The sequence below is a fragment of the Bufo bufo genome, chromosome 3, assembly GCF_905171765.1.
Source record: "Bufo bufo chromosome 3, aBufBuf1.1, whole genome shotgun sequence".
Taxonomy (NCBI): Eukaryota; Metazoa; Chordata; class Amphibia; order Anura; family Bufonidae; genus Bufo; species Bufo bufo.
In genome coordinates, this window is record NC_053391.1 from 688,019,653 (window position 1) to 688,041,086 (window position 21,434).

General features: G+C 45.1%; 1 protein-coding gene across 1 annotated transcript; it reads right to left on the minus strand.

Moving 5' to 3' along the window:
• Nucleotides 1-3,150: 3,150 nt before the first annotated feature.
• Nucleotides 3,151-4,080, minus strand: LOC120994054 (odorant receptor 131-2-like). The gene has a single exon (XM_040422513.1). The coding sequence runs from the start codon at nucleotides 4,078-4,080 to the stop codon at nucleotides 3,151-3,153; it is 930 nt and encodes a 309-aa protein (XP_040278447.1).
• Between the last annotated feature and the right edge of the window lie 17,354 nt (nucleotides 4,081-21,434).

Below are 21,434 nucleotides of genomic sequence, written 5' to 3' on the forward strand. Positions count from 1 at the left end.
TTAAAAAATGATGCCAACATAAAGTAGACATATGGGGAATGTAAACTAATAACTATTTTATGAATTATCACTATCCATCTTAAAAGAAGAGAAATTCTAATTTTAAAAAATAGCGATTATTTTTTTCCGGATTTTCAGAAAATTTTGGATTTTTTTATGCATAAAGGCAAAATGTATCAACTAAAATTCACCACTAACATAAAGTATGATGTGTCACAAGAAAACAGTCTCAGAATGGCTTGGATAAGTAAAAGCGTTCCAAAGTTATTACCATATAAACAGACACATGTCAGATTTAAAAAATTTGCTCCAAACTGGCTGTCGCCTTAAGGGGTTAAGATTGTAATTTTTTTATTTCTATGTATTTTTTTGTTATTTTAAGTCATTTCCCTGTCAACATTTGTTTGCAAAGCAATTGTACTGCTCTTACCCCCGTTTTGGAGCCTTTTGCAGCCCTCTAGCCCTTTCATATTACTTTTTTACAGCTATTTTTCAGCCCCAAAGTTCGGGTTCCCATTGACTTCAAAGGGTTTTGTTGTTCGGTGTCAAGTTCAGAACCCAAACCGAACTTTGAAACGAAGTTCGATCGAAGCCCGACATCCACCGGTCCACTCATCAATAGTGATCACAACTACTTTATCACACTCCATAATAAATTTAGACCCCAGACCAACACCCCAAAGTGTATTCAGACACAAACCCCAGAGTAAATAGAGACCTCGGCCTCCAAAATCAGTACAATAACTAAAGCTAATACAGACCCCAGGCCGCAGTCCAGGGTTGACATCCTACTCAATTTTTTTGTAGACCACTGAACCAAAAATCATAGATGGTTCAAACTTTTTACAGACATACACCATGGCCTATTTTAAAGACTATGGCCCCACACTACACCTTCAACATAATGCCATTCATCACACAGATCGCAAAATTGAAGAGGCTGCACAATAGGAAAAGAAACCGGTAGCATCATGTGAACAACTCCTGGTCAATCTATATAACTCAGATCGCTCAGAGGCTGAGCATCTGGTTTGTACTGCACATGTCATGTATTGTCACATGTATAGTGGAAACTTAAAAGAAAGTCAAAGGCAGGGTTTTTTCTTCTGTCTGGCACTACGGAGGGCAGGAAAAAATGGACTGTGGTCTGAATATTCCGTCATTCCAAGAGATCAGTGAGAATTCAGCAGTATTTTCACTTTGGGACTTTTTTTAATCAATGTGATAGATGTAATTCCAAGTATTTACATAATTATGTGCAATTACTTATACAGAGCATAAAAAGGCAAAATACAATAAATGATGATCAGCGTCACATTCACATAATGCGTGTATAGTATTAACCCCTTCCTTTTCTAATGGCACCATTTATTATTCCATATGAGGAAGTGGAAACCTGGGGAAGAAAACACTGTAAATGTAGTCACACTATGGAGGTCTCTACTGTAAGAGCGGTCACACTATGGAGGACTCTACTGTAAGAGCGGTCACACTATGGAGATCTGTACTGTAAGAGGAGTCACACTATAAAGGTCTGTACTGTAAGAGCGGTCACACTATGGAGGTCTGTACTGTAAGAGCAGTCACACTATGGAGGTCTCTACTGTAAGAGCGGTCACACTATGGAGGTCTCTACTGTAAGAGCAGTCACACTATGGAGATCTCTACTGTAAGAACTGTGACACTATGGAGGTCTCTACTGTAAGAGCAGACACACTATGAAGGATTCTACTGTAAGAGCAGTCACACTATGGAGGTCTCTACTGTAAGAGCTGTCACACTATGGAGGTCTCTACTGTAAGAGCAGTCACACCATGGAGGTCTGTACTGTAAGAGCGGTCACACTATGGAGGTCTCTACTGTAAGAGCGGTCACACTATGGAGGTCCCTACTGTAAGAGCAGTCAAACTATGGAGATCTCTACTGTAAGAGCAGACACACTATGGAGGTCTCTACTGTAAGAGCAGTCACACTATGGAGATCTCTACTGTAAGAACTGTGACACTATGGAGGTCTCTACTGTAAGAGCAGACACACTATGGAGGTCTCTACTGTAAGAGCAGTCACACTATGGAGATCTCTACTGTAAGAGCGGTCACACTATGGAGGTCTCTACTGTAAGAGCAGTCACACTATGGAGGTCTGTACTGTAAGAGCGGTCACACTATGGAGGTCTCTACTGTAAGAGCGATCACACTATGGAGGTCTGTACTGTAAGAGCGGTCACACTATGGAGGTCTCTACTGTAAGAGCAAACACACTATGGAGGTCTCTACTGTAAGAGCAGTCACACTATGGAGGTCTGTACTGTAAGAGCAGTCACACTATGGAGGTCTCTACTGTAAGAGCAGTCACACTATGGAGGTCTCTACTGTAAGAGTAGTCACACTATGGAGGTCTCTACTGTAAGAGGAGTCACACTATGGAGGTCTCTACTGTAAGAGCAAACACACTATGGAGGTCTCTACTGTAAGAGCAGTCACACTATGGAGGTCTGTACTGTAAGAGCAGTCACACTATGGAGGTCTCTACTGTAAGAGCAGTCACACTATGGAGGTCTCTACTGTAAGAGTAGTCACACTATGGAGGTCTCTACTGTAAGAGCAGTCACACTATGGAGGTCTCTACTGTAAGAGCAGTCACACTATGGAGATCTCTACTGTAAGAGCGGTCACACTATGGAGGTCTCTACTGTAAGAGAAGTCACACTATGGAGATCTCTACTGTAAGAGCAGTCACACTATGGAGGTCTCTACTGTAAGAGCAGTCACACTATGGAGGTCTGTACTGTAAGAGCAGTCACACTATGGAGGTCTCTACTGTAAGAGCAGTCACACTATGGAAGTCTCTACTGTATGGCTGTTTCATGGCTGAGCTCTTGTTGCTTCTGGCCTTTTTTGCTTATCATTACAGAACATACATGATCTGCGATCATCAAATATGGCAAAAAATTTTAGAAAATCTGAGGTGACAATCATTGAGCTCTCCAGTATTCTTATCGATGGGGATTTCCTGATGTTATAATCCTGCTATCATTCTGAGTGACTCGTAGTGATCTTTCTGCCACAAAAGTATCCATTTATATGAGAAGTTGAGAAGAGTGTTCTTTTATACAGTCCTTTATTGGAATAATTATAATTTTTCCAAACCTCATTGTGGACGACAGACATGAGTTATTGTGGAATAATTTCTTATATGTTTTTGAAAAACTTCATCTCTTACTCCATAGATCAGGGGACTGAGGAATCTGGGCACACATGTGAACAAAACGTAGTTTGTAAATATTAACAGGTACGTGTAATTCATTACATAGATCTCAGTTACAGTGGAGATGAAGGCGACCAGACATAATAAGAGTTGGAAGGCATGGAGCATCACAGTTTTACCAGCTTTAAGGGCTGAAGAACGACTAGATCCGACCCTCCTGGCAACCAACATGACATTAATGTAGGTAAATACAATGATCAAGGCCACCATGGTGAAGCTGAAAATATTGATGAAGGTGCCAATCTGGCCTATTACGGGGCTTATCCTCAGCATTGGACTATCACACAACACATAAAGAGAATATAAGGTTCTGTCTGCTAAGCACATTGCTATAATGAAGTTTACAAGACATAGAGACAACCCTATGATCCAGATTACAGCAATTGCATATTTTGCTCTCCTTGGTGTACAAAACTGTAAGTGTCTCAATGGGAAACATATGGCTATGTAACGTTCTAGAGACATGAGGGCCAGGTTGTATGGGGTCAATAGAAAGACACAGCCGCCCAAGGTACTAAAAACGAAACAGAATATTATAGGGAAGTATACTGAATACATATTGGACACAACAAGGAAATTTGCGAAAAAGATATACAATGTGTCATTGATGAGCATATGAACAAAGAGGATGTATCGAGGATCCTCCTGCATATGAGGAGTTGAGAAGAAGACCTTCAGCATAATGGCAATAAAATAGAAGAATATGGTGAAACACAAAAGGGAAACAATCACGAAAAGAATTTGGGCAACATCATCAACCTTATGAGAGAACATCAGGGTAACATTCCCAGGAACAGATGTGGAATTCTCCATTGAAATCTTGATGGTGGCAATTCTTCTAGATCTCAAACAAAAACATGACAGTGTTGGGCTTGTCAAATGTCTAGAATACATAGATGTCTGCATTATTAGTCATTTTGACTTCTTTTGTGCTGTACCAACTTCTATAATGAGTATCTATCTACTTGTCAGGTTAACTTCTGCCCAGCCACGCCCACTGTGAAGGAGCCCAGCACCGCCCGCATCCTCCAAATCTCATCCTTGCTCCTCAACGTCACAAAGTTAGAGCGCCGTAATCTCGCAGCTAGCGCATGCGCAGTTCGTTCCCTGAGGCACTGCGAGCTATGGGGAATGTATATTGTGGACGTGCTAGCGGCGATCTAGCAGCGCATGGCCGCAGCTCTATAGGCAAAATCCAGGTGACAGAATCCCTTTAAAGATGGTCATATACATTAAGGGGGTTATCCGATTTCTCAAACAAGATTTCTCCCTGTACACGGATGAAAACATCTGGTGTCGGGTGGGGAGCAGCCAACGGCAGACGGGGACTAGCCTCTCTAGCATTGCAGGTGACACTAGGGAGGTTTGTCCCTGTCCCCGCCTGCCATTGGCTGTTCCCCCCTGACACCGGATGTTTTCATCCATGTACAGGGAAAAGCAGCTGCGGTACCGGGACCAGGAGCGGTGCAGGGAGCAGGGTAAGTATATTACCTGTGAGGGGCCCGGCACATGGGGAGGGCTGTTTGAGAAATTGGATAACCCCTTTAAGGAGACTGTAATAAATGTGTCCTTTCATTCCAGCCATTGATGGGCTTCAACCTGATACTGCTAACTCTGGCCATACCTTTGTCTAGAACAATGGTCTTCAACTTATATCTCTCCAGTGCAACAGGCTGGATATGGCAAAAGAGACACAAACTTGGAACGGGTCACTGACATCTATCACCTATATATTCAGTATCTGCATGCAAGTTAATGGATACTCACAGTTCTATAGTCAGCATTACAGTGTAGACACATGAGGGCTTCAGCTGCTCTTCTCTGAGGTTTCGGCAGGGTGCACATATTTATAGTTGCAGGGGGAACCTCCCTGTAGAGTGAGATGTCCCTGGGTTCAAGTAGTTAACAAGTGCCATTTATAATTATAACACCAGATAAACAGAAAGCTATTTCTGTATCTTAGTTTCAAGGAACTAAATGAGCCACTGGAGATTCTGCTCAAAGTTCCTTCACTAACTTGGTTCAGTTTATGTGCATCTGTCTGCAGATTTGTACCTATGAGACTGGCTGACCTGTTATATGTGCACTTGGCAGCTGAAGGCATCTGTGTTGGTCCCATATTCATATGTGTCCGCATTGTTAAGAAAAAATATGTATTAATATATGCAAAGGATTCTCTAGGAGTAACTGGGACATTGCCATTAAACCTAGAGGCTCAGCTCTAGGTTTCACCATCTCCACTTTGATTGACAGGGCCAGGCAGTTATAACGTCATCAATAGAGATGAGCGAAGTTTTCAAATATTCGATTCGGTCGCTTCGCCAAATTTCTCCAAGAAATTTGCTTCCTTACAACTTAATTTGTCACGAAGTGAGTTAAATCAGGTCTATCACGGCCCGCAGTCAAACTTTATGGAGAATGAATCTCGATGTAGATCACTGTGCAGTGCAGCAACATGCATAGGTAGTCCTTTCTGATAGTGAAACAGTTACTGTGCGTTAGAATTATGTCACGGATGAAGTTAGCAGATAGCTGGAACATATAATTAAACGAGCGACTGGCTTGATCCCAAACTAAGGAGCTTATAGGTGAGCCCTATAAAACCCTAAGAGCTCTCCCTGACTGCTATGCACATGCAAGGGTCTGTATGGTAGACGATTGCATGCCTTCGTGCCTAATACTGTGTGACACCTGAAAACCCTATAATAGTGAGGGGACACGACCACCGGCTCCCTGCACTTAATACGGACGGAGTCAGGGTCACCTAGAATCAAGCCAGCAAGGAAACACAATAAAGTAAATGACTTATCTGTACAAACAGCAAAAGCAGCCTCCAGCAGTGAACACCTCATCCAGGAAGTAGTATAAACCGCAAAGTGAGGCAGTATGGGAGGGAATATAAAGGGAGATGATTAGTCTAAATAGGTGACACCTGGGAGAAGGAAAGGAGATGACAAAGTGAAACCAAAACAAAGAAGGTCATGCAAGAGGTAGAGAAGGACGTCTGCCAGACCTTCTCACAGAACAGGCGAAGACAGTACCCCTCCCTCTACGGGTGGACTCCGGACACTCAGAGCCCACCTTCTCAGGATGAGACCTATGGAAAGCCCTGATGAGACGAGTGGCCTTAATGTCCGCCACTGGGACCCACATCCTCTCCTCAGGACCATAACCCTCCCAATGAACGAGGTACTGAAGAGAACCGCGGATAATGCGAGAATCCACAATCCTAGAGACCTGAAATTCAAGATTACCGTCAACAATAATCGGAGGAGGCGGCAAAGAGAAGGGTACAGTGGGTTGGACATAAGGTTTTAATAGGGACTTATGAAAAACATTATGGATCTTCCAAGTCTGAGGAAGATCAAGACGGAAGGCAACGGGATTGACGAGGGACAAGATCTTGTAAGGCCCAATAAACTTAGGACTAGGGATGAGCAAACCCAAACTGTAAAAGTCGTAAAAGTCTGGGTTCGGGTTCGGTGTTCGGCGCTTTCTTGGCGCTTTTTGAAAAGCTGCAAAGCAGCCAATCAACAAGCGTCATACTACTTGCCCCAAGAGGCCATCACAGCCATGACTACTATTGGCATGGCTGTGATTGGCCAGTGCAGCATGTGACCCAGCCTCTATTTAAGCTGGAGTAACGTAGCGCCGCACGTCACTCTGCTCTGAACAATGTAGGGATAGGATGCAGCTGCTGCTGTTAGGGCGAGATTAGACAGTGATTTACTTTATGAAGTGATCGATATACAGCTGTGTATCATACAACCTCTGCTATTCAATTGCTCACTGTTTTAAGGCTGCCCAGAGCGTTTTTCAGTCACTTTTTTCTGGGGTGATCGGCGGCCATTTTGTGTCTTGTGGTGCGCCAGCACAAGCTGCCACCAAGTCCATTTTTAACCATCAATAGTGTGTTGTTTTTTTTGCTATATCCTACATCAGGGGCTTGGCTGTGCTTGCTATTTTATTGAGGGGTAAAATATAATTGCCAAAGCAAATAATAGCAGTACCCTAAATCTGGTGTTTCAGCTGTGGCTAGCCAATTGTAATACTGTCTGCTGTCTGCCGAAGCACAGTTTTTGTTCTGGGTTGAATACAATTCCCAACTTAGCAATTCCCTAAATCAGTGGTTTCTGCTGTATCAGGCCAAGTTTAAATCTATCCATAAAAGGGTATATTAGATTGAAGGTGCAGATAGGGTCATCCTCAATAACTTCACACGCTACCGTGCATTTCCAAGTCTAATTCTGTCCGTAAAAGGGATACCTGTCATCCAGCGCCTAAATACTAGGCCTGCAATTTATATTCAGCTAAATCTGTCGTTACTGCTGTGCCTGTATTAGTGTAATACGGTAACTAAATAGATAGCCAGATAGTGTTAGGTGCCTGTAAAAAAAGGCCTGAATTTGAATTCAATACATTGGCCCGAATAATATTTTTCTTATTGTGGTGAACGGTAACAATGAGGAAAACATCTAGTAAGGGATGCGGACATGGTCGTGGTGGTGTTAGTGGACCCTCTGGTGCTGGGAGAGGACGTGGCCATTCTGCCACAGCCACACGTCCTAGTGAACCAACTACCTTAGGTCCCAGTAGCAGCCAGAATTTACAGCGATATTTGGTGGGGCCCAATGCCGTTCTAAGGATGGTAAGGCCTGAGCAGGTACAGGCATTAGTCAATTGGGTGGCCGACAGTGGATCCAGCACGTTCACATTATCTCCCACCCAGTCTTCTGCAGAAAGCGCACAGATGGCGCCTGAAAACCAAGCCCATCAGTCTGTCACATCACCCCAATGCATATCAGGGAAACTGTCTGAGCCTCAAGTTATGCAGCAGTCTCTTATGCTGTTTGAAGACTCTGCTGCCAGGGTTTCCCAAGGGCATCCACCTAGCCCTTCCCCAGGGGTGGAAGAGATAGAATGCACTAACGCACAACCACTTATGGTTCCTGATGAGGACATGGGAATACCACCTCAGCAAGTCTCTGATGATGACGAAACACAGGTGCCAACTGCTGCTGCAGTGTGCAGACTGAACAGGAGGTCAGGGAGGAAGACTGGGTAGAAGACGATGCAGGGGACGATGAGGTCCTAGACCCCACGTGGAATGAAGGTCATGCCACTGAATTTCAGAATTCGGAGGAAGAGGCAGTGGTGAGACCGAGCCAACAGCGTAGCAAAAGAGGGAGCAGTGGGCAAAAGCAGAACACCCGCCGCCAAGAGAGTCCGTCTGCTACTGGCCACTGCCATCTGGGACCGAGCACACCAAAGGCAGCTTCAAGGAGTTCCCTGGCGTTGCAGTTCTTCAAACAATGTGCTGACGACAAGACCCGAGTGGTTTGCACGCTGTGCCATCAGAGCCTGAAACGAGGCATTAACGTTCTGAACCTTAGCACAACCTGCATGACCAGGCACCTGCATGCAAAGCATGAACTGCAATGGAGTAAACACCTTAAAAACAAGGAACTCACTCAGGCTCCCCCTGCTACCTCTTCTGCTGCTGCCGCCGCCTCGGCCTCTTCCTCCGCCTCTGGAGGAACGTTGGCACCTGCCGCCCAGCAAACAGAGGATGTACCACCAACACCACCACCTCCGTCACCAAGCATCTCAACCATGTCACATGGCAGCGTTCAGCTCTCCATCTCACAAACATTTGAGAGAAAGCGTAAATTCCCACCTAGCCACCCTCGATCCCTGGCCCTGAATGCCAGCATTTCTAAACTACTGGCCTATGAAATGCTGTCATTCAGGCTGGTGGACACAGACAGCTTCAAACAGCTCATGTCACTTGCTGTCCCACAGTATGTTGTTCCTAGCTGCCACTACTTCTCCAAGAGAGCCGTGCCTTCCCTGCACAACCAAGTGTCCGATAAAATCAAGTGTGCACTGCGCAACGCCATCTGTGGCAAGGTCCACCTAATCACAGATACGTGGACCAGTAAGCACGGCCAGGGACGCTATATCTCCCTAACTGCACACTGGGTAAATGTAGTAGCGGCTGGGCCCCAGGCGAAGAGCTGTTTGGTGCACGTCCTTCCGCCGCTAAGGATCGCAGAGCAACATTCTTTGCCTCCTGTTTCCTCCTCCTCCTACTCGGCTTCCTCCTCCTCTTCTTCCACCTGCTCATCCAGTCAGCCACACACCTTCACCACCAACTTCAGCACAGCCCGGGGTAAACGTCAGCAGGCCATTCTGTAACTCATATGTTTGGGGGACAGGCCCCACACCGCACAGGAGTTGTGGCGGGGTATAGAACAACAGACCGACGAGTGGTTGCTGCCGGTGAGCCTCAAACCCGGCCTGGTGGTGTGCGATAATGGGCAAAATCTCGTTGCAGCTCTGGGACTAGCCGTTTTGACGCACATCCCTTGCCTGGCGCATGTGCTGAATTTGGTGGTGCAGAAGTTCATTCACAACTACCCCGACATGTCAGAGCTGCTGCATAAAATGCGGGCCGTCTGTGCGTGCTTCCGGCGTTCACATCCTGTCGCTGCTCGCCAGTCTGCGCTACAGCGTAACTTCGGCCTTCTTGCTCACCGCCTCATATGCGACGTGCCCACCAGGTGGAACTCCACCTTGCACATGCTGGACAGACTGTGCGAGCAGCAGCAGGCCATAGTGGAGTTTCAGCTGCAGCACACACGGGTCCGTCGCACTGCGGAACAGCACCACTTCACCACCAATGACTGGGCCTCCATGCGAGACCTGTGTGCCCTATTGCGCTGTTTCGAGTACTCCACCAACATGGCCAGTGGCGATGATGCCGTTATCAGCGTTACAATACCACTTCTATGTCTCCTTGAGAAAACACTTAGGGCGATGATGGAAGAGGAGGTGGCCCAGGAGGAGGAGGAGGATGAAGAGGGGTCATTTTTAGCACTTTCAGGCCAGTCTCTTCGAAGTGACTCAGAGGGAGGTTTTATGCAACAGCAGAGGCCTGGTACAAATGTGGCCAGACAGGGCCCACTACTGGAGGACGAGGAGGACGAGGATGAGGAGGAGGTGGAGGAGGATGAGGATGAAGAATGTTCACAGCGGGGTGGCACCCAACGCAGCTCGGGCCCATCACTGGTGAGTGGCTGGGGGGAAACGCAGGACGATGACGATACGCCTCCCACAGAGGACAGCTTGTCCTTACTTCTGGGCAACCTGGCACACATGAGCGACTACATGCTGCAGTGCTTGCGCAACGACAGCAGAGTTGCCCACATTTTAACGTGTGCGGACTACTGGGTTGCCACCCTGCTGGATCCCCGGTATAAAGACAATGTGCCCACCTTACTTCCTGCACTGGAGCGTGATAGGAAGATGCGCGAGTACAAGCGCACATTGGTAGACGCGCTACTGAGAGCATTCCCAAATGTCACAGGAGAACAAGTGGAAGCCCAAGGCAAAGGCAGAGGAGGAGCAAGAGGTCGCCGACGCAGCTGTGTCACAGTTGTGGAGATGTGGAAAAGTTTTGTCACCACGCCACAGCTAACTGCACCACCAACTGATACGAAACGTGTTAGCAGAAGGCAACATTTCACTAACATGGTGGAACAGTACCTGTGCACACCCCTCCACGTACTGACTGATGGTTCGGCCCCAGTCAACTTCTGGATCTCCAAATTGTCCACGTGGCCAGAGCTAGCCTTTTATGCCTTGGAGGTGCTGGCCTGCCCGGCGGCCAGCGTTTTGTCTGAACGTGTATTCAGCACGGCAGGGGGCGTCATTACAGACAAACGCAGCCTGTCTACAGCCAATGTGGACAAGCTGACGTTCATAAAAATGAAATAAGCATGGATCCCACAGGACCTGTCCATCCCTTGTGCAGATTAGACATTTATAACTACCTCCCCTTAACCATATATTATTGTACTCCAGGGCACTTCCTCATTCAATCCTCTTTTTATTTTCATTTTACCATTATATTGCGGGGCAACCCAAAGTTGAATGAACCTCTCCTCTGTCTGGGTGCCGGGGCCTAAAAATATCTGACAATGGCCTGTTCCAGTGGTGGGTGACATGAAGCCTGATTCTCTGCTATGACATGAAGCCTGATTCTCTGCTATGGGACCTCTCTCCTCTGTATGGGTGCCGGGGCCTAAATATCTGACAATGGCCTATTCCAGTGTTGGGTGACGTGAAGCCTGATTCTCTGCTATGACATGAAGCCTGATTCTCTGCTATTGGACCTCTCTCCTTTGTCTGGGTGCCGGGGCCTAAAAATATCTGACAATGGCCTGTTCCAGTGGTTGGTGACATGAAGCCTGATTCTCTGCTATGACATGAAGCCTGATTCTCTGCTATGGGACCTCTCTCCTCTGTCTGGGTGCTGGGGCCTAAATATCTGACAATGGCCTGTTCCAGTGTTGGGTGACGTGAAGCCTGATTCTCTGCTATGACATGAAGCCTGATTCTCTGCTATGACTTGAAACCTGATTCTCTGGTATGACATGAAGCCTGATTCTCTGCTATGGGACCTCTCTCCTCTGTCTGGGTGCCGGGGCCTAAATATCTGACAATGGCCTGTTCCAGTGGTGGGTGACGTGAAGCCTGATTCTCTGCTATGACATGAAGCCTGATTCTCTGCCATGAGACCTCTCTCCAATTGATATTGGTTAATTTTAATTTATTTTATTTTTATTTTAATTCATTTCCCTAACCACATTTGTTTGCAGGGGATTTACCTACATTTTGCTGCCGTTTGCAGCCCTCTAGCCCTTTCCTGGGCTATTTTACAGCCTTTTTAGTGCCGGAAAGTTTGGGTCCCCATTGACTTCTATGGGGTTCGGGGCGAAGTTCGGGTCGAGTTCGGATCCCGAACCCGAACATTTCCGGGAAGTTCGGCCGAACTTCTCGAACCCGAACATCTAGGTGTTCGCTCAACTCTACTTAGGACCCAACTTCCAGGAGGGAACCTTCAGTTTGATATTCTTTGTAGAAAACCACACCAGATCACCAACATTCAGGTCCGGACCAGGCACACATCTCTTATCCGCCACATGCTTATATCTCTCACTCATCCTCTTCAGATTACCCTGAATCTTTTGCCAAATAAATGACAAAGACAAGGAAAATCTCTCCTCATCAGGTAAACCAGAAGACCCCTCTCCAGAGAATGTCCCAAACTGCAGATGAAACCCATATGCACCAAAAAATGGTGACTTATCAGAGGACTCCTGGCGACGGTTATTTAAAGCAAACTCAGCAAGGGACAAAAAAGAATACCAATCTTTCTGATTCTCCGCCACAAAACAGCGCAGATATGTCTCCAGATTCTGATTGACGCGTTCGGTCTGACCATTCGACTGCGGGTGAAAAGCAGATGAGAACGACAACCGAACCGCCAAGCGAGAACAGAAGGCCTTCCAGAATCTGGAAACAAATTGCGTGCCCTTATCAGAAATGATGTCTGAAGGAATGCCATGCAATTTAACAATATGATCAACAAACGCTTGCGCCAGCGTCTTAGCATTGGGTAACCCAGGAAAGGGAATGAAATGTGCCATTTTGCTAAAACGGTCCACTACCACCAGAATCACAGTCTTCCCCGAGGAACGAGGCAGGTCAGTAATGAAGTCCATGGACAGATGCGTCCAAGGACGGGAAGGAATGGGTAACGGGAGGAGAGAACCCGATGGCCGTGAATGAGGGACCTTGGCACGAGCTCAGGTCTCGCAGGCTGCCACAAAACCCTCAACCGTCTTACGAAGAGCCGGCCACCAGAATCTCCGAGCAATGATATCCACTGTGGCTCTACTCCCCGGGTGCCCAGCAAGGACAGTATCGTGGTGCTTCTTAAAAACCTTGTGTCGTAAAGCGAGAGGCACAAAGAACCTCCCAGGAGGACAAAGATCAGGAGCCTCTGCCTGGGCTGCCTGAACCTCTGCATCCAAATCAGGATAAAGAGCAGAGACGACCACCCCTTCAGCCAAAATGGGACCCGGGTCTTCAAAGTTCCCCCCTCCCGGAAAACAACGTGACAGGGCATCCGCCTTCGCATTTTTAACCCCAGGGCGGAACATAACAACAAAATTAAACCTAGAAAAGAACAAAGACCGTCTGGCCTGTCTCGGGTTCAGACGCTTGGCCGATTCCAACTAGGCCAGATTCTTATGTTTATTAAACACAGTAATATGGTGTCCGGCTCCCTCTAACCAATGGCGCCATTCCTCAAAAGCTAATTTGATGGCCAACAAATTCCTATCTCCGACATCGTAATTTCTCTCTGCAGAGGATAGTTTCCTTGATAAAAAGGCACACGGTCGCCATTTGGCAGGAGAGGGACCCTGAGATAAAACCGCACCCACACCCACCTCAGAAGCATCCACCTCAACAATAAATGGTAGAGAGACATCAGGTTGTACCAAAATGGGAGCGGAAGCAAAACTCTCTTTAATACTAGAAAAGGCTTTAAGTGCATCTACCGACCACGAGGAAAAATCCACCCCCTTTTTAGTCATATCAGTGAGTGGCTTAACAACAGAGGAATAATTCAAAATGAACTTCCTGTAATAATTGGCAAAACCCAAAAACCTCATCAGCGCCTTCTGATTCTCAGGAAGCTCCCAATCAAGCACAGCGCGGACCTTCTCAGGGTCCATCCGAAAACCAGAAGTGGAGAGAAGTAAACCAAGAAATTGAATCTCCGGAACCGCAAACACACATTTTTCCAGTTTAGCGTATAATTTATTCTCCCACAGAATCAGCAAGACCTGACATAGGTGGTCCCGATGAGTCTTGAAATCAGGAGAAAAAATCAAAATGTCATCTAGATACACCAGTACAAATTTCCTCATTAAATGATAAAAAATGCTGTTCACAAAATGTTGGAAGACGGCCGGAGCGTTCTTCAAACCAAAGGGCATAACCAAATTCTGGAAATGACCCTCAGGGGTATTGAAGGCCGTCTTCCATTCGTCTTCTTCCCTGACCCTGACTAGGTTGTATGCCCCTCTTAAATCCAACTTAGAAAAAACTTTAGCTCCAACAATCTGGTTAAACAGGTCCGGGGATCACAGTAGTACCATCATTCTAAAATATAACTTTTATTAATAGCGTATAAGAAGACAAAACACCCTTATAATTAATATTTAAGAAAAATACAAAAGAAAATTAGAATAGTGGACTCTGGGGTCAGATGGAGGTCCCTAATGCAGGGTATCTGCAGTATGGTAGGTAGATGTTAATGGGACCTAATGGGAAAATATCCCTAGTTCTAACCCTGGTGTTAGTAGAGCCCTGCCTAGATACGGAATAGCCGCCCCGATAGGGGCGATCCCGTTTCTCGTACCTCCTGGTGTCCCTGGTTAACCCCTAGCAGGGAGTGGATACCTATTCCAGGGGTGGGACCCTGAAGAAATGCCAGAGCTAGTCTACACAATAGAAAAAAATAATAAAGTGATTATTGTGAATGCCCAATGTGGATATACAGACAGAACCATACAAATATATGTGAAATATAATAATATCAATTTGTCCAATAAGGTCCCTACGCGTTTCGCCTGGTTGGTGTCAGGCTCATCAGGGGACATACATGGCAAAAGAGTGCCTATCACCGAGAATAATCACCTAAATAAAACAAATATTTCTAAAGACATCCAGATTGAGTCAGATAGTATTTTTCTCTCTTTAATGATAGTTTGAGAGATATGGGCACATATGGAGAAGAAATACCTATAGTGCACAATGCTAGTCAATCCCTAGATGAAGTCAATGTAGTTACCGTACCAGAGATCATTAACTAAATATAGAATGATCCAAGATGATCCGGAACCATTCATGTGTCTAGTACAGTAAATATCGGCCCGTCTTTTATATACCAATTAATATATTCGAGGTATATCACCAGCACCTAAGAGGATAGTCAGATTCTACCCAATTGGTGTAAAACAAACCACAGGTTAAGCCAATAAAGTATGCTGAAGAAAGCACTACCACCCCCCCAATAGTGTGGGTGGTTTAATGTTCATTCGATTAGCCCATATGCACTAGCATCATTTACATGCAGCAACCATGGTCAGTATTAGCTGATAAGATATAGTTAGGGCGATACTTGCGTGCCCGTGCATGGCTAGTTGCGTGGCCCAGTGGTGATATTGCGGGAATAGGGATGCCGAAGTTGATGGCGGCGTCTCGGGCCCCAGATCCTAGTTGTGTCCGGTAGATAGGCGGCACAATCTTACCGGCGTTGCTGCCTCTTAAAGCATTGCTATTTCCGGGTATGGCGTCACGTGATAGGATCACCTGATGTGAATGCCCAGATCGCGTCTGACGTCAGACGCCGAAGCCGTGACTGATGTAGATGCCAGAATAGCGTCTGACGTCAGACGCCAGAGACGTGGACACGTGACCAACCGGTAATGGTGTGTCGCGTCTGACGTCAGACGCTCCCGCTGTGTGGGTGACCCCGGTCGGATGATTCTAAGTGCCGGCCGGTCATGTGAACATGATGTAGATCCGATTACATGGCAAGTCCCAACAAGAATAGATAAAAACGGAACCGGAAAAAGATAGTAGGATTACTTAATAGGTACTATTTAAGCATATCCCATTGCATTAAATCTATGGTCATATAATAGGATATTATAATGAAACACCCACTGGGATTGTTGAATGTGCAACTATTCTGGTCTACCACATTGATCAATTAATAAATCAGTGCCGAATAGATAGGTAATTTAAGCAATATAAGGGTGGTTGGCAAATTTACAGTTGGGGTCCATTGTCAGAACGACTACCCCCAATATTTGATAAACATAATGATATAAAGGATATGATGATCCTCAGACATAATAGAATAGGACGTCTTAAATAAAGCACGCAAAATCTATGGATTCATTTAGACCCGCTGGTGTAGCGGTGTCCAATCTAAAGATCCACCTAGATTCCTTTTGTTTCAATAGTTTGTCTAAGTCCCCGCCCCTTTTGGACATTTTAATTGCCTCAATCATAGAGAAGTGTATGGTGTTGACAGATCCAGCATGTCTATACCACACATGTCTTGAAATTGGTTTATCCCTTTTATTGCGAATATCACCAATATGTTCAAGGATCCGTTTTTTGAAAGCCCTCTTCGTTTTACCAATATATTTCAGTCCACAGTCACATTGAGCCATATATATCACTCCAGAAGTGTTACAGTTGGCGAAACCACGGGTGTGGTAGACGTGGTCTCCCTGGCTGTTAGAAAAGGTTTTGCCTGGAGATATAAAAGTGCAGGCTTTACATTTGCCGCACTTGAAAGTGCCCACCTGTCGATTGGACAGCCATGTGTTTTTTTCATCTGGGGGCTCAAAGTGACTGTGGACTAACGTGTCACCAACATTGCGCCCACGTCTAAAGGTTATGGCCGGATTTTCAGATAATACCTGAGTAAGATCAGGATCAGTTTTTAGTAGAGACCAATAACGATTTAGGATGTCTCGGACCTGTTGGGACTCTGAATCATAGGTGCCCACTATTCTGATTGGTTCTGGAACAGTTGTTTTCTTGATTTGCGGATGTAGTAAGGACATACGATCCCTCGAATTTGCCCAGTCCCAAGCTTCATAGAGGCAAGGATTTGGGTAGCCCCTCTGTTTAAACCGTTCGAAAAGCTTAGATGCTTCATGGTTAAAATTTTTCTTATCAGAACAGTTCCTTCGGACTCTTAGGAACTGGCCCTTTGGGATACCCCTTTTAAGGGGGGTAGGATGGAAACTCTCCCAACGCAAAAGACTGTTTGTCGACGTCTTTTTTCTAAAAAGGGTCGTCCTGATGTAATTCTGTTCGTCTCTTTCAAGGCACACATCAAGAAAATTGATCGTGTTACGGTGTATTTCAAAAGTGAAAAATAAGCCAATGTGATTCGAGTTAAGTATGTCCATGAATTCCTGGAATTCACTAGCTGTCCCAGACCATAGAAGAAAGATATCGTCTATGAATCTGGACCAGAGTGTGATATACCTGGTCCAAGATGTCATAGATTCACAAAATACGACTGTATCCTCCCACCAGCCCAGGAGTAAGTTGGCATACGTGGGTGCACAGGGGCTACCCATCGCAGTACCCCTGAGCTGGTGGTAGAAGCGGTCTTCAAAAATGAAATAATTGTGTGTAAGAACAAAATTCAGAAGCTGAAGGGTAAAATGATTATGCTGCTTCAAGTCCACAGATCTAGAGTCTAAAAAATATTTGACAGCTGATAGGCCCTTATTATGAGGGATTGAGGTGTATAGTGCCTCGACGTCTATTGATGCGAACCAACTGTCAGGTTCTATGGTAACCCCCTCAACTCTTTGCAATAAATCAGTCGTATCCCGTAAATATGAGGGAAGTGTAGAAACAAAGGGACGTAGAACATGGTCAATATATACACCTGCATGATGGGTTAAACTCTCAATGCCCGATACTATGGGACGTCCTTTTAAGGGACTAGTGCCCTTATGTATTTTTGGAAGCCCATAGAACGTAGCAATTTTAGGAGTAGTTGGTAGTAGATATTCAAATTCCTTCCGGTCGATGCACCTGTTCTCCAGACCTTCATATAGAGTCTGGGATAATTCTACTCGAAACCTGTCAGTGGGATCCCCCCTTAGGACTAAATAGTTGTTTTTGTCCATGATCAATGAGAGGCACATGTCTTTATATTGCTGTAATGAAAGGACAACAATATTCCCCCCCTTGTCCGATGATTTAATAATAATGTCCCTATTTGTGCTTAGGTTTCGTAGGGCAATCATCTCTGCTGGGGTATAGTTTTTATCAAAGGTGGTGTGGTTCATTTTTTCTAAGTCCCGTGTGACTGATTTTAAGAAAATTTCTATGTTTGCATCGTTCAATGTTTTGGGTGGCATCTTGATGCTTTTATTCCTGAGGGTGGTGAAGGGGCCCTGACCCTTAGGTCGCTCATTTTCTTCCAAGAGATGTATAAGGGTGTCAATACCCTCTAAGTCCCCCATTTCTACACCCAATTCCCGACATCTATGTTGATCTGATGATATAAAGATTTTATGCCAGCGTAATTTCCTGGCAAAGAGTTGTATGTCTTTAATCCAGTCAAAACAGTTAAATTTCGTGGTGGGAACATATGTAAGTCCTTTCCTTAAAATAGATATCTCATCCCTGGATAATATTTTCCCTGAGAGGTTAATAATTAGGGTATTATCAGTGGATGACCAATCTATTTTTTGGTATTGTGTGACTGGGTTGGTTGACGTTCTCTCAATGCATACGTGTTTGGTTGTGACTGGTCTAAAAAAGCCGTAGTCGTTGTTATGGGGGCAGGTATGACGGACGATGTAGTATACCCAGAGGAGGGTCCAGATGTAAATCCCTCCTGTTCTGGTTGTTCGTGACATGCCCTCTCTCTGTCTCCTGATCCCCCTCTGTTCCGGGGTCCCCATGATCTTGATGGGTAACCCCCTGTGGGTTGATCGTTCCTCCAGTTAGATCTGGGGGCTGAGTATCTATTACGTCCCCTATAGCGACCCCTCCCTCTCCAGTTTGATCTCTGATTAGGATACTGTGGTCGATGAGTCGAGGACTCTGGGTCTGAACTCTCCAATTCAGAGGCCGATGTGTCAGTAATGGAGCCCCTTTGACCCACCCCCGTGGTGAGATAGGCTGTGTTGTTTCTAAATTCAGTTAGGTCATTAGTGAATTGTCTATGTTTCCGTTCCACTAAATTAGTTCTAAATTTTTCTATATTGTTTTGTAATTCAAGTTCTTTTTTGGAAAAGTCAATATGATCCTTGAACTTCAGCGCGGTCTCTGTTAGAGCTATTTTTTTCTGTTCTAACTGTTCGATATTGCTTTTTTCTTGTTCCAGCAACAGTCGCATGAATCTAACTGAACTTGCTGTGGCCTCAGTTTCCCATTTACTCAACAATTCGGGGGTGCTGATCCGTGCCGCGGGTCGTATATAGATTCTAAGACCACTCGGTACGATGGAGTTTTTTATATAATTATCTAGGGATTGGATCTCCCACCACGTCTTGATGTATTCCTTATGAGTATCATACAGGTCTTTGAAAATACTTTTGATCGAGGGGCTTGTGATACTTGACAAAGTTAGTTCTTTATCTGAGAATATCTCACTGGCCTCGGTTAGCCACCTATCCTCATTTGTTTGCGTGCTTAAAAAGCCGGCCATTACTGAGATATGATAATAGTTAGATGACTGATATGTTATAAGGTTATTTTTTAAAACAAAATTAATCACAGATAGAACATATTCCTGTTCAAGGAATCGTATGGTAGAATGTGGTCAAAAGAACAAGGGATCACAGTAGTACCATCATTCTAAAATATAACTTTTATTAATAGCGTATAAGAAGACAAAACACCCTTATAATTAATATTTAAGAAAAATACAAAAGAAAATTAGAATAGTGGACTCTGGGGTCAGATGGAGGTCCCTAATGCAGGGTATCTGCAGTATGGTAGGTAGATGTTAATGGGACCTAATGGGAAAATATCCCTAGTTCTAACCCTGGTGTTAGTAGAGCCCTGCCTAGATACGGAATAGCCGCCCCGATAGGGGCGATCCCGTTTCTCGTACCTCCTGGTGTCCCTGGTTAACCCCTAGCAGGGAGTGGATACCTATTCCAGGGGTGGGACCCTGAAGAAATGCCAGAGCTAGTCTACACAATAGAAAAAAATAATAAAGTGATTATTGTGAATGCCCAATGTGGATATACAGACAGAACCATACAAATATATGTGAAATATAATAATATCAATTTGTCCAATAAGGTCCCTACGCGTTTCGCCTGGTTGGTGTCAGGCTCATCAGGGGACATACATGGCAAAAGAGTGCCTATCACCGAGAATAATCACCTAAATAAAACAAATATTTCTAAAGACATCCAGATTGAGTCAGATAGTATTTTTCTCTCTTTAATGATAGTTTGAGAGATATGGGCACATATGGAGAAGAAATACCTATAGTGCACAATGCTAGTCAATCCCTAGATGAAGTCAATGTAGTTACCGTACCAGAGATCATTAACTAAATATAGAATGATCCAAGATGATCCGGAACCATTCATGTGTCTAGTACAGTAAATATCGGCCCGTCTTTTATATACCAATTAATATATTCGAGGTATATCACCAGCACCTAAGAGGATAGTCAGATTCTACCCAATTGGTGTAAAACAAACCACAGGTTAAGCCAATAAAGTATGCTGAAGATAGCACTACCACCCCCCCAATAGTGTGGGTGGTTTAATGTTCATTCGATTAGCCCATATGCACTAGCATCATTTACATGCAGCAACCATGGTCAGTATTAGCTGATAAGATATAGTTAGGGCGATACTTGCGTGCCCGTGCATGGCTAGTTGCGTGGCCCAGTGGTGATATTGCGGGAATAGGGATGCCGAAGTTGATGGCGGCGTCTCGGGCCCCAGATCCTAGTTGTGTCCGGTAGATAGGCGGCACAATCTTACCGGCGTTGCTGCCTCTTAAAGCATTGCTATTTCCGGGTATGGCGTCACGTGATAGGATCACCTGATGTGAATGCCCAGATCGCGTCTGACGTCAGACGCCGAAGCCGTGACTGATGTAGATGCCAGAATAGCGTCTGACGTCAGACGCCAGAGACGTGGACACGTGACCAACCGGTAATGGTGTGTCGCGTCTGACGTCAGACGCTCCCGCTGTGTGGGTGACCCCGGTCGGATGATTCTAAGTGCCGGCCGGTCATGTGAACATGATGTAGATCCGATTACATGGCAAGTCCCAACAAGAATAGATAAAAACGGAACCGGAAAAAGATAGTAGGATTACTTAATAGGTACTATTTAAGCATATCCCATTGCATTAAATCTATGGTCATATAATAGGATATTATAATGAAACACCCACTGGGATTGTTGAATGTGCAACTATTCTGGTCTACCACATTGATCAATTAATAAATCAGTGCCGAATAGATAGGTAATTTAAGCAATATAAGGGTGGTTGGCAAATTTACAGTTGGGGTCCATTGTCAGAACGACTACCCCCAATATTTGATAAACATAATGATATAAAGGATATGATGATCCTCAGACATAATAGAATAGGACGTCTTAAATAAAGCACGCAAAATCTATGGATTCATTTAGACCCGCTGGTGTAGCGGTGTCCAATCTAAAGATCCACCTAGATTCCTTTTGTTTCAATAGTTTGTCTAAGTCCCCGCCCCTTTTGGA